This window comes from Portunus trituberculatus, chromosome 36 (assembly GCF_017591435.1).
Source record: "Portunus trituberculatus isolate SZX2019 chromosome 36, ASM1759143v1, whole genome shotgun sequence".
Classification (NCBI taxonomy): Eukaryota; Metazoa; Arthropoda; class Malacostraca; order Decapoda; family Portunidae; genus Portunus; species Portunus trituberculatus.
Genome location: NC_059290.1, coordinates 8,120,301 through 8,133,272, shown reverse-complemented (window position 1 = coordinate 8,133,272; position 12,972 = coordinate 8,120,301). Strand labels below are relative to the sequence as shown.

General features: G+C 39.7%; 1 protein-coding gene across 1 annotated transcript in view; it reads right to left on the bottom strand.

Moving 5' to 3' along the window:
• The window catches only part of LOC123513467, a 15,795-nt gene extending 2,823 nt beyond the window's left edge, over nucleotides 1–12,972 (bottom strand). Inside the window, exons 1-12 of the mRNA XM_045270630.1 lie at nucleotides 12,930–12,972; nucleotides 11,102–11,152; nucleotides 10,782–10,844; nucleotides 8,108–8,158; nucleotides 7,790–7,847; nucleotides 6,478–6,527; nucleotides 5,945–5,995; nucleotides 5,624–5,686; nucleotides 3,813–3,863; nucleotides 3,494–3,556; nucleotides 3,273–3,325; nucleotides 3,027–3,098 (exon numbers count right to left, since the gene is read on the bottom strand). Coding sequence (XP_045126565.1) covers nucleotides 3,027–3,098; nucleotides 3,273–3,325; nucleotides 3,494–3,556; nucleotides 3,813–3,863; nucleotides 5,624–5,686; nucleotides 5,945–5,995; nucleotides 6,478–6,527; nucleotides 7,790–7,847; nucleotides 8,108–8,158; nucleotides 10,782–10,844; nucleotides 11,102–11,152; nucleotides 12,930–12,972 — 669 coding nt within the window. The remainder of the gene's footprint in view (nucleotides 1–3,026; nucleotides 3,099–3,272; nucleotides 3,326–3,493; nucleotides 3,557–3,812; nucleotides 3,864–5,623; nucleotides 5,687–5,944; nucleotides 5,996–6,477; nucleotides 6,528–7,789; nucleotides 7,848–8,107; nucleotides 8,159–10,781; nucleotides 10,845–11,101; nucleotides 11,153–12,929) is intronic.

Here is a 12,972-nt window from a genome sequence, read left to right as displayed (position 1 = left end):
CTTATTAATTTTGTTTTATTGAGATGATTGAGTTGTGTTGCACTGGCAGTACCCGAGACCCAACCCACGTGCTCTGTGGCACCTCTCACTGTACACAAAGCCAGGGTGGGCAGTGGCAGGCTGGAACAACACCCTCACCCGGCCCTACTGGACGCCCCTAGGTGTTTGCCAGCCATGTCACTCGGCTGTGCTGCTAGGAGAATCTCAGTGACAATAGTGTTACCGGTGTTGCAGTACATCATGTCATGTCATGCATCAGACACTCATGGGAACAGTCTCATAAGACCAGTCATTTCTCCGTAAAGGAGTCGTCTTTGACACACTTTGAGAATCCTTTATCTGTGGTTGTGAAGATTGCAAGAGGCAAGTTGGTTAGCTGAAGGCAGCTCATAAACATACACATTTTCATGTTGATACTAAACTAAAAGCAATATTACTATGGATTATCTATCTCTCTATAAGGCTGAGGTAATTTGGGCAAGGTACAGTTGTGCTGTCTCACTATGGGATACGGAGGAGAAGGATGCCAGTCATGCCAACACTAAACTAAGAGCAGTAATATTATAGATTGTCTATCTTTATAAGACTGAGGTAGTTCAGACAAGGTGCAGTGCTTTGTTGACAAGGATGAGTACTGAGGAGGAGGAAGAGTGGGTGGGCTTCCGAGTCCTGCTGTGCACCTAATCAGCATCTGTAAACACAGAGGCAATACTCCTAACTGCATGACTGTCAGGATGTCTACATTTCCACAGGAAACCTAGGAACGATGCTGCTGTATAATGATGTTCATTAATCTGTTTGTTTGTTTATTCATTGATTTGATTCTGTGGTGTAAATTTTTTTTCTTTTGGAGGTGTGTGTGTGTGTGTGTGTGTGTGTGTGTGTGTGTGTGTGTGTGTGTTTGTAATTTTTTCACCTCGGTCACCTGCTGGTCACCCAGCCAGTCTTCCCCATTACGGAGCGAGCTCAGAGCTCATAGACCGATCTTCGGGTAGGACTGAGACCACAACACACTGTGTGTGTGTGTGTGTGTGTGGGTTGCAAGTGTTCAGTGTAAAGGATTCTCAAACTGCAAGTCATTGATTAATTACATCATGTCATTTATTCCCAGTTCAGTGGTAACACTTCATTCATTCCAGAAACACACATGTGCATGCAAGTGCACACACACACACACACACACACACACACACACACACACACACACACACACTGCTGTCATCAAACCAACAGCCACACTGATATACACATAATAATCTGGAACCAGTTGTTATACAATTCAATATTGCTAGGTTGTCATGTCTTTATTCATTAACTTATTTATTTGTGTTCATGTGTGTATTTGATTATTTTTTTGTTTATCAGTGTACATTTTCCAGATAATTGTTACAGTTTAACACCTTGATCTGCAGACTAGTCATGTGAAATGAAATAATGGGCTTTCATCCCCATCTTTAGTGCATCCTTTTATTCATCCTTGTCATGAGAGGGCAGAGGGAAGGAAGGCTGGGAGAGTAAAGCAGCTGCCAGGAATGTGAGGAGAGGCAGCAGTGAAGGAGTTACATGCTCTGTAAGATTTAAGAACAATCTGATCCATGTTCAAGGTGAGTATTGTCCTGCAACAACAGGAACAATTTGGTACTTGGCTCTCTTGTGGAAGTATATCATATGTATTTTATCTCCATAATATCTCATGTGATAATGCTAATGAAGCTCGTGAAAAGATAATTGGATTCATAATTTCTTTTTCTAATCACCTCACTCATGTAAATTACTGGTCAAATAAAGAATGGCCAAATATTCCTCTAGTCATTCTTTGTTTGATCAACAAAGTACATGTGAGGGAGGTAAGAGACCACTAGCCATGAATTGAACTATCTTTTCATTATTGACATGATAGTATTGAGAAAACACTTATCTTATGCTAGAAAGTAGCATGTTACTTGTAAATGTGCAAGCTATAATTTTGTTACTTAAACCTGCCTTATTCCAGATTTGTGGTTGGCAACAAAGGAAAAAGTGTGTTTGATGGTGTGGCAGTGCAGCAAGTCCTGGCTGGTGCTGTGTAAGCTGTGTGATGCCACCATCTTGCTGTGGCAAGTGTCTGAAGTGTTGTAGTGAATAGTTGAATACATTTATTAGTGTATAGGAGGCAGTAGTAGTAGGGGTTTTTTTTTTCTCCATCTGAATTCTTTCATTCTTTGGCAGTGGTATCAAACTCTTTTTAATTTCTTATTTACCACAGCCTTTCCTCAAATCATTATGACCAGTTTGTTTTGTTATCAAACAGTTTTGCTTCAGTTTAGTTATTCCTATGGTGGGGCCAATCAATATTTTATCATGCCATCCTCTCTTTTTTGACCTCTCATTCTTGCCACAGTCCATCTTAGTACAAGGAATAATGGAAACTTGCATGTCACTTTATTAATTTATTTTCCATGCTCACACTTTAAACCCACAATTCTTCATGCCATACACTACCGATAGAGCTGGGATACAAGACAAGACCGATGCAGACTCTTAACATTGTGGATCTTTGGCCTCTAAATTGTGTCCTAGTGAGGCACAACCAGCTGATCCTGTGATAACAGCACAAAGATGAAAAGTGGTGAGTGGATGGATGAAAGATTATGAAGAGGGGGAGGCTATGGTATCAACTGTGGTATGTAAACATACTGTGGGGGACATCCTGTGGAGAGAGAGAGAGAGAGAGAGAGAGAGAATTTTCTTACAACAAAAATATCAAGTCCATGAAATAAATGCTTATATAATTACCACTTCTGGATTTCTTTTCCCTGAACAAGTACACTTGACAGCTCATGACTCACAAAAGATGGAGAAAGATATCAGTAAGGGAAGGTGTGATACTGTATATAATATAGCATGGTGGGATACTGTATAGAGTACCACACCAATTCAGATACAAGTCCCATCAGGCAGTCTTCCCACCAATTCAGATACAAGTCCCATCAGGCAGTCTTCCTCCCAGGTGAACACAGAAGCAAAGGTGACTTTCTGCATCTCACCTGGAACATGCATGAAGTCAGGTGTCCTCTGTGTAGGCAGACAGGTCGAGGGCGCAGTTCAGCAGTGTCCATCTGTGGGAACAGTAAGTACTGCTGACAAAAATGGTCCATCACACACTGAGAAAGGGGGACAAAAAGGTCACATAAAAACAAACTGAAAAATACTAACTACTAAAATTACTACTGCAACTGCTGCTGATGAAAACTTGTACATTCAAAATGTCATTTAAGTATGACATCACTCACCACAGTGCACTCCTGCCAAACCTTTGTGTAACATTGGTGCTGAGGGGGCCTTCCTGCGAGAAAAGCAAGAAGAATGAGAGCAGGTCACAAGTCACCAAGACAGTAGTGACTGCAAGCAACAGTCAGACAAAATAAGCCATGAATAGTTTCAAGTATATCAAGCGGTAATTCCTCTCATCTTAAGTAATGGCACCTGAGCCAGACAACATTGGTGAGCTTACCTGTGCCAGGCTGCACCAGTAGGAGAGGACAGCAGGACAGCATGCACCTCAACACACACTCAGCTGGAAAAGACAGATTTGATGTCAAGCATGTCACACACACACACTGTTCACTGCAGCTGCTTGTGGCATCAGAAATTGTTGTCGATCAGGATTCAGGGGATTGACAGATTATTGGTACTTTCATCAGAATAAAAAAAATGAGTAAAGATATCATGATTACCAATTTAGAAAATGTTGATAGATTCACTACCAGTTGTGAAAACTTCATTTCTTATCAAAATGAAAGGAATGAACACAATTTAATAACATTACTCACCACTGTTGTCCTGGCAAGCCTTCCTGTGTTGTTGGTGCCAAGGGAGCTTTCCTGCAAGAAAAGCAAGTGTGAGACCAGATCACAAGTCACCAAGACAGTAGTGACTGCAGGGAACAGTCAGACAAAATCAGCCGTCAATAGTTTCATGTAGATCAATCGGTAATTCCACTCATCATGATCAAGCTCAAGATGTGATCAGAAAATTGTCCTCCATTACAAAATATGGAAAATGTGGACACCTCAGAATCAGTCTTGCTCCTCCCACCCTTTTTTCTTTTTAATCATTGGGGCTTTTCATGGAAATTTCCAGGCTTGAGGAGACATCCTATCTGAAAGCCCATCCGTTAGGGAACCATTACGAGTAAGGAAGTCCGTCCTACACTCAGGCCGTGGCCAGGATTCGAACCTGTGCACTTCAAGACTTCTCGTCCTAATTTTTTAAAGATTAACTTGCATATCTTGTGACCAACTTATAAAAACTCCCCTTCTTGGAAAGAATCATAAACAATAAGAAAGTTCATCACTCACCACTGTGATGTCCTGGCAAGCCATCTTGTGTTGGTGCCAAGGGAGCTGTCCTGCAAAAAAAAAAAAAAAAAAAAAAAAAAAAAAAATATGAGAACATGTCGCAAGTCACCAAAACAGTAGAATGAAGGCAAGTCAGACATAAATAAGCCATTAGCTGTTTCATAACAATCAAGCGGTAATTCCTCTCATCATGTTTGACCTCTTCACTAGCGGATTTTTTAAATATTGCACATGCTTACAACATGACACAAGTTTGGCTGAAGGACTGATGTTGTACATGTGTACATCTTCATTAGTTCAGTGTATGTGGAATTTCCAAAATTCAGTTCAGCATGTATAGTCAAGTCCTCATATTGTACCACATGGCATGCATGGAATGATGTCATGCCATCTAGCATAGCACTAACAGCAGCAAACTACATCATCTTGTTTATTTGGACATTTACAACTCTTTTTATGTTTCTATATAACATTTCAACATTTACTTATAGCCATTACATTGTATGCATTTGGTTGATGAATTTGAGGCTAGTCTTTTTTAAGAAGCACTAGCTCTTCAGGCAACACTAATATTGAAAATAATATAGTCTATATCATATAGAATACATATACAGGCAACCCCCGCTTAACGAAGGGCTTAGTTAGATGAATTTTTGTTAAGCGAACCAAGTTCAACAAGTTAAACGCTGACTTGAGCTTCCATTGAGAGTAAACAAAGTAAGAGTACATCATAGTACAGTAAAACGTTTCATGAAAGTAAAAATTATGAAGTTAAACATTTAAGCAGTTTAATTTTTTAAGACTAAGTCATTATAATGTATGTATGTAAGTAACTTTATAATGTTGATGATCTTAAATTTAAGAAGGGAGGCAGAGTGGAGCAGGAAACACGCTAGCTGGCAACCTGTGGAATGTAAACAAAGGGCGCATCATTGTACCGCATACAAAACTTGTGTACCACATTTCCACAAGGCTTTCCATTTCATCCATTGCAGAGTCATGAGTTCAAGTGGTTCTTTTAGCTTGCAAGGAAGATACGATCTCACCAGTGTTCTGAATAGAGTCTGCTGACTTGAAAATGGTAGACAGTAGATGGAGTCAAGCCAAAAAATTACCTGGATAAAATTTCGTTAAAGCGAGTTTGGTGTTCGTCAAACGAGCAGATGGTAGTAAAAGGAAATGTTCGTTGTGTGAAGGGGGGTTGCCTGTATATCAGGGAGAATTTCCTCTCACCTCCTTAATTAACGGCACCAAGCTGAGACCTGAGCCAGACCACAGCTTACCTGTGCCAGGCTGCACCAGTAGGAGAGGACAGCAGGACAGCATGCACCTCAACACACACTCAGCTGGAAAAGACAGATTTGATGTCAAGCATGTCACACACACACACTGTTCACTGCAGCTGCTTGTGGCATCAGAAGTTGTTGTCAATCAGGATTCAGGGGATTGACAGATTATTGGTACTTTCATCAGAATAAAAAAAAAATGAGTAAAGATATCATGATTACCAATTTAGAAAATGTTGATAGATTCACTACCAGTTGTGAAAACTTCATTTCTTATCAAAATGAAAGGAATGAACACAATTTAATAACATTACTCACCACTGTTGTCCTGGCAAGCCTTCCTGTGTTGTTGGTGCCAAGGGAGCTTTCCTGCAAGAAAAGCAAGAAGTGTGAGACCAGATCACAAGTCACCAAGACAGTAGTGACTGCAGGGAACAGTCAGACAAAATCAGCCGTCAAAATAGTTTCATGTAGATCAATCGGTAATTCCACTCATCATGATCAAGCTCAAGATGTGATCAGAAAATTATGTCCTCCATTACAAAATATGGAAAATGTGGACACCTCAGAATCAGTCTTGCTCCCCACCCTTTTTCTTTTTAATCATTGGGGCTTTTCATGGGTATTTCCAGGCTTGAGGAGACATCCTATCTGAAAGCCCATCCGTTAGGGAACCATTACGAGTAAGGAAGTCCGTCCTACACTCAGGCCGTGGCCAGGATTCGAACCTGTGCACTTCAAGACTTCTCGTCCTAATTTTTTAAAAGATTAACTTGCATATCTTGTGACCAACTTATAAAAACTCCCCTTCTTGGAAAGAATCATAAACAATAAGAAAGTTCATCACTCACCACTGTGTTGTCCTGGCAAGCCATCTTGTGTTGGTGCCAAGGGAGCTGTCCTGAAAAAAAAAAAAAAAAAAAAAAAAAAAAAAGTATGAGAACATGTCGCAAGTCACCAAAACAGTAGAATGAAGGCAAGTCAGACATAAATAAGCCATTAGCTGTTTCATAACAATCAAGCGGTAATTCCTCTCATCATGTTAGCCTCTTCACTAGCGGATTTTTTAAATATTGCACATGCTTACAACATGACATAAGTTTGGCTGAAGGACTGATGTACATGTGTACATCTTCATTAGTTCAGTGTATGTGGAATTTCCAAAATTCAGTTCAGCATGTATAGTCAAGTCCTCATATTGTACCACATGGCATGCATGGAATGATGTCATGCACTAACAGCAGCAAACTACATCATCTTGTTTATTTGGACATTTACAACTCTTTTTATGTTTCTATATAACATTTCAACATTTACTTATAGCCATTACATTGTATGCATTTGGTTGATGAATTTGAGGCTAGTCTTTTTTAAGAAGCACTAGCTCTTCAGGCAACACTGATATTGAAAATAATTTAGTCTATATCATATAGAATACATATACAGGCAACCCCCGCTTAACGAAGGGGTTAGGTTCATAAAAAAAAAAAAAAAAAAAAAAAAAAAAACCTTAGTTAGATGAATTTTTGTTAAGCGAACCAAGTTCAGCAAGTTTAAACCCTGACTTGAGCTTCCATTGAGAGTAAACAAAGCAAGAGTACATCATAGTACAGTAAAACGTTTCATGAAAGTAAAAATTATGAAGTTAAACATTTAAGCAGTTTAATTTTTTAAGACTAAGTCATTATAATGTATGTATGTAAGTAACTTTATAATGTTGATGATCTTAAATTTATGAAGGGAGGCAGAGTGGAGCAGGAAACACGCTAGCTGGCAACCTGTGGAATGTAAACAAAGGGCGCATCATTGTACCGCATACAAAACTTGTGTACCACATTTCCACAAGGCTTTCCATTTCATCCATTGCAGAGTCACGAGTTCAAGTGGTTCTTTTAGCTTGCAAGGAAGATACGATCTCACCAGTCTTCTGAATAGAGTCTGCTGACTTGAAAATGGTAGACAGTAGATGGAGTCAAGCCAAAAAATTACCTGGATAAAATTTCGTTAAAGCGAGTTTGGTGTTCGTCAACGAGCAGATGGTAGTAAAAGGAAATGTTCGTTGTGTGAAGGGGGGTTGCCTGTATATCAGGGAGAATTTCCTCTCACCTCCTTAATTAACGGCACCAAGCTGAGACCTGAGCCAGACCACATTGGTGAGCTTACCTGTGCCAGGCTGCACCAGTAGGAGAGGACAGCAGGACAGCATGCACCTCAACACACTCTCAGCTGGAAAAGACAGATTTGATGTCAAGCATGTCACACATACACACTGTTCACTGCAGCTGCTTGTGGCATCAGAAGTTGTTGTCAATCAGGATTCAGGGGATTGACAGATTATTGGTATTTTTATCAGAATAAAAAAATGAGCAAAGATATCATGATTACCAATTAAGAAAATGTTGATAGATTCACTACCAGTTGTGAAAACTTCATTTCTTATCAAAATGAAAGGAATGAACACAATTTAATAACATTACTCACCACTGTTGTCCTGGCAAGCCTTCCTGTGTTGTTGGTGCCAAGGGAGCTTTCCTGCAAGAAAAGCAAGAAGTGTGAGACCAGATCACAAGTCACCAAGACAGTAGTGACTGCAGGGAACAGTCAGACAAAATCAGCCGTCAAAATAGTTTCATGTAGATCAATCGGTAATTCCACTCATCATGATCAAGCTCAAGATGTGATCAGAAAATTATGTCCTCCATTACAAAATATGGAAAATGTGGACACCTCAGAATCAGTCTTGCTCCCCCCACCCTTTTTTCTTTTTAATCATTGGGGCTTTTCATGGGTATTTCCAGGCTTGAGGAGACATCCTATCTGAAAGCCCATCCGTTAGGGAACCATTACGAGTAAGGAAGTCCGTCCTACACTCAGGCCGTGGCCAGGATTCGAACCTGTGCACTTCAAGACTTCTCGTCCTAATTTTTTAAAAGATTAACTTGCATATCTTGTGACCAACTTATAAAAACTCCCCTTCTTGGAAAGAATCATAAACAATAAGAAAGTTCATCACTCACCACTGTGTTGTCCTGGCAAGCCATCTTGTGTTGGTGCCAAGGGAGCTGTCCTGCAAAAAAAAAAAAAAAAAAAAAAAAGTATGAGAACATGTCGCAAGTCACCAAAACAGTAGAATGAAGGCAAGTCAGACATAAATAAGCCATTAGCTGTTTCATAACAATCAAGCGGTAATTCCTCTCATCATGTTAGCCTCTTCACTAGCGGATTTTTTAAATATTGCACATGCTTACAACATGACATAAGTTTGGCTGAAGGACTGATGTACATGTGTACATCTTCATTAGTTCAGTGTATGTGGAATTTCCAAAATTCAGTTCAGCATGTATAGTCAAGTCCTCATATTGTACCACATGGCATGCATGGAATGATGTCATGCACTAACAGCAGCAAACTACATCATCTTGTTTATTTGGACATTTACAACTCTTTTTATGTTTCTATATAACATTTCAACATTTACTTATAGCCATTACATTGTATGCATTTGGTTGATGAATTTGAGGCTAGTCTTTTTTAAGAAGCACTAGCTCTTCAGGCAACACTGATATTGAAAATAATTTAGTCTATATCATATAGAATACATATACAGGCAACCCCCGCTTAACGAAGGGGTTAGGTTCATAAAAAAAAAAAAAAAAAAAAAAAAAAACCTTAGTTAGATGAATTTTTGTTAAGCGAACCAAGTTCAGCAAGTTTAAACCCTGACTTGAGCTTCCATTGAGAGTAAACAAAGCAAGAGTACATCATAGTACAGTAAAACGTTTCATGAAAGTAAAAATTATGAAGTTAAACATTTAAGCAGTTTAATTTTTTAAGACTAAGTATGTATGTATGTAAGTAACTTTATAATGTTGATCTTAAATTTATGAAGGGAGGCAGAGTGGAGCAGGAAACACACTAGCTGGCAACCTGTGGAATGTAAACAAAGGGCGCATCATTGTACCGCATACAAAACTTGTGTACCACATTTCCACAAGGCTTTCCATTTCATCCATTGCAGAGTCACGAGTTCAAGTGGTTCTTTTAGCTTGCAAGGAAGATACGATCTCACCAGTCTTCTGAATAGAGTCTGCTGACTTGAAAATGGTAGACAGTAGATGGAGTCAAGCCAAAAAATTACCTGGATAAAATTTCGTTAAAGCGAGTTTGGTGTTCGTCACACGAGCAGATGGTAGTAAAAGGAAATGTTCGTTGTGTGAAGCGGGGGTTGCCTGTATATCAGGGAGTAATTCCTCTCACCTCCTTAATTAACCCCTTCCTTACCGCAGCCACTCCCCGATATAAACAAAGCGTTCCCCTCCTATACCGCAGCCCCCTGCCCGTGTGCGCACGTGCCTCACGGCTAGATCTACACATTATATTTCTTTCTAACTCAGTGTTATGTACTTTTTTCTAAACATATTTTTGTCATTTTATTAATAAAAGAAAACGTAAACATAATCATAAATTGTACACTAATCATAAATTCAGCACCACACACACTACACCTTGTGAGAGTGGCCCTGAGGCAGTCATAACTAGGCTGCTCCCCCTCACTTGCCGAGAGGGTTTCAACACTGCTGTCACTATCACTCTCTCCTATTTCTTTTTCAGGATCATAGTCTGAATCATATTCATCTGGAGAGTCTTCCAGTATATCCTCACTATCTGTCTCATAATTATGATAATCCTCGTCGCTGCTACACGAAGCAGACGCCATTATCTCTAACTAGAGGCAATAGATCAGTTTCACCACGGCCGATACTAGAGAACTGATGTTCTTGGGGGGACTGTGGGAATAATATATGTCAAAGAATAGTGATTGGCTTTATAGTTTATGCATGAAAAATTAACTCCGATATTGATTGGCTAGTTTGGGGGATGGTTTTGTTACGCTGGGGTGGCTAAAAATAACGCCTCCAGTGTTTGTTAGTTTATAGTGAACCACGTGGAGTATGAAAAAGGCAAAATCCACACTCAGGCCATGGTTATACACGGAAATGTATTGGTGTGGTACGCACGTACCACGGCGGCATCTTGCGGTACCACAAGGTCGCTTTTGCGCGTGGTACGCACGTACCACAAAACAGTCTTGCGGTAAGGAAGGGGTTAACGGCACCAAGCTGAGACCTGAGCCAGACCACATTGGTGAGCTTACCTGTGCCAGGCTGCACCAGTAGGAGAGGACAGCAGGACAGCATGCACCTCAACACACACTCAGCTGGAAAAGACAGATTTGATGTCAAGCATGTCTCACATACACACTGTTCACTGCAGCTGCTTGTGGCATCAGAAGTTGTTGTCAATCAGGATTCAGGGGATTGACAGATTATTGGTATTTTTATCAGAATAAAAAAAAATGAGCAAAGATATCATGATTACCAATTAAGAAAATGTTGATAGATTCACTACCAGTTGCGAAAACTTCATTTCTTATCAAAATGAAAGGAATGAACACAATTTAATAACATTACTCACCACTGTTGTCCTGGCAAGCCTTCCTGTGTTGTTGGTGCCAAGGGAGCTTTCCTGCAAGAAAAGCAAGAAGTGTGAGACCAGATCACAAGTCACCAAGACAGTAGTGACTGCAGGGAACAGTCAGACAAAATCAGCCGTCAAAATAGTTTCATGTAGATCAATCGGTAATTCCACTCATCATGATCAAGCTCAAGATGTGATCAGAAAATTATGTCCTCCATTACAAAATATGGAAAATGTGGACACCTCAGAATCAGTCTTGCTCCCCCCACCCTTTTTTCTTTTTAATCATTGGGGCTTTTCATGGGTATTTCCAGGCTTGAGGAGACATCCTATCTGAAAGCCCATCCGTTAGGGAACCATTACGAGTAAGGAAGTCCGTCCTACACTCAGGCCGTGGCCAGGATTCGAACCTGTGCACTTCAAGACTTCTCGTCCTAATTTTTTAAAAGATTAACTTGCATATCTTGTGACCAACTTATAAAAACTCCCCTTCTTGGAAAGAATCATAAACAATAAGAAAGTTCATCACTCACCACTGTGTTGTCCTGGCAAGCCATCTTGTGTTGGTGCCAAGGGAGCTGTCCTGCAAAAAAAAAAAAAAAAAAAAAAGTATGAGAACATGTCGCAAGTCACCAAAACAGTAGAATGAAGGCAAGTCAGACATAAATAAGCCATTAGCTGTTTCATAACAATCAAGCGGTAATTCCTCTCATCATGTTAGCCTCTTCACTAGCGGATTTTTTAAATATTGCACATGCTTACAACATGACATAAGTTTGGCTGAAGGACTGATGTACATGTGTACATCTTCATTAGTTCAGTGTATGTGGAATTTCCAAAATTCAGTTCAGCATGTATAGTCAAGTCCTCATATTGTACCACATGGCATGCATGGAATGATGTCATGCACTAACAGCAGCAAACTACATCATCTTGTTTATTTGGACATTTACAACTCTTTTATGTTTCTATATAACATTTCAACATTTACTTATAGCCATTACATTGTATGCATTTGGTTGATGAATTTGAGGCTAGTCTTTTTTAAGAAGCACTAGCTCTTCAGGCAACACTGATATTGAAAATAATTTAGTCTATATCATATAGAATACATATACAGGCAACCCCGCTTAACGAAGGGTTAGGTTCATAAAAAAAAAAAAAAAAAAAAACCTTAGTTAGATGAATTTTGTTAAGCGAACCAAGTTCAGCAAGTTTAAACCCTGACTTGAGCTTCCATTGAGAGTAAACAAAGCAAGAGTACATCATAGTACAGTAAAACGTTTCATGAAAGTAAAATTATGAAGTTAAACATTTAAGCAGTTTAATTTTTTAAGACTAAGTCATTATAATGTATGTATGTAAGTAACTTTATAATGTTGATGATCTTAAATTTATGAAGGGAGGCAGAGTGGAGCAGGAAACACGCTAGCTGGCAACCTGTGGAATGTAAACAAAGGGCGCATCATTGTACCGCATACAAAACTTGTGTACCACATTTCCACAAGGCTTTCCATTTCATCCATTGCAGAGTCACGAGTTCAAGTGGTTCTTTTAGCTTGCAAGGAAGATACGATCTCACCAGTCTTCTGAATAGAGTCTGCTGACTTGAAAATGGTAGACAGTAGATGGAGTCAAGCCAAAAAATTACCTGGATAAAATTTCGTTAAAGCGAGTTTGGTGTTCACAAACGAGCAGATGGTAGTAAAAGGAAATGTTCGTTGTGTGAAGGGGGGTTGCCTGTATATCAGGGAGAATTTCCTCTCACCTCCTTAATTAACGGCACCAAGCTGAGACCTGAGCCAGACCACATTGGTGAGCTTACCTGTGCCAGGCTGCACCAGTAGGAGAGGACAGCAGGACAGCAT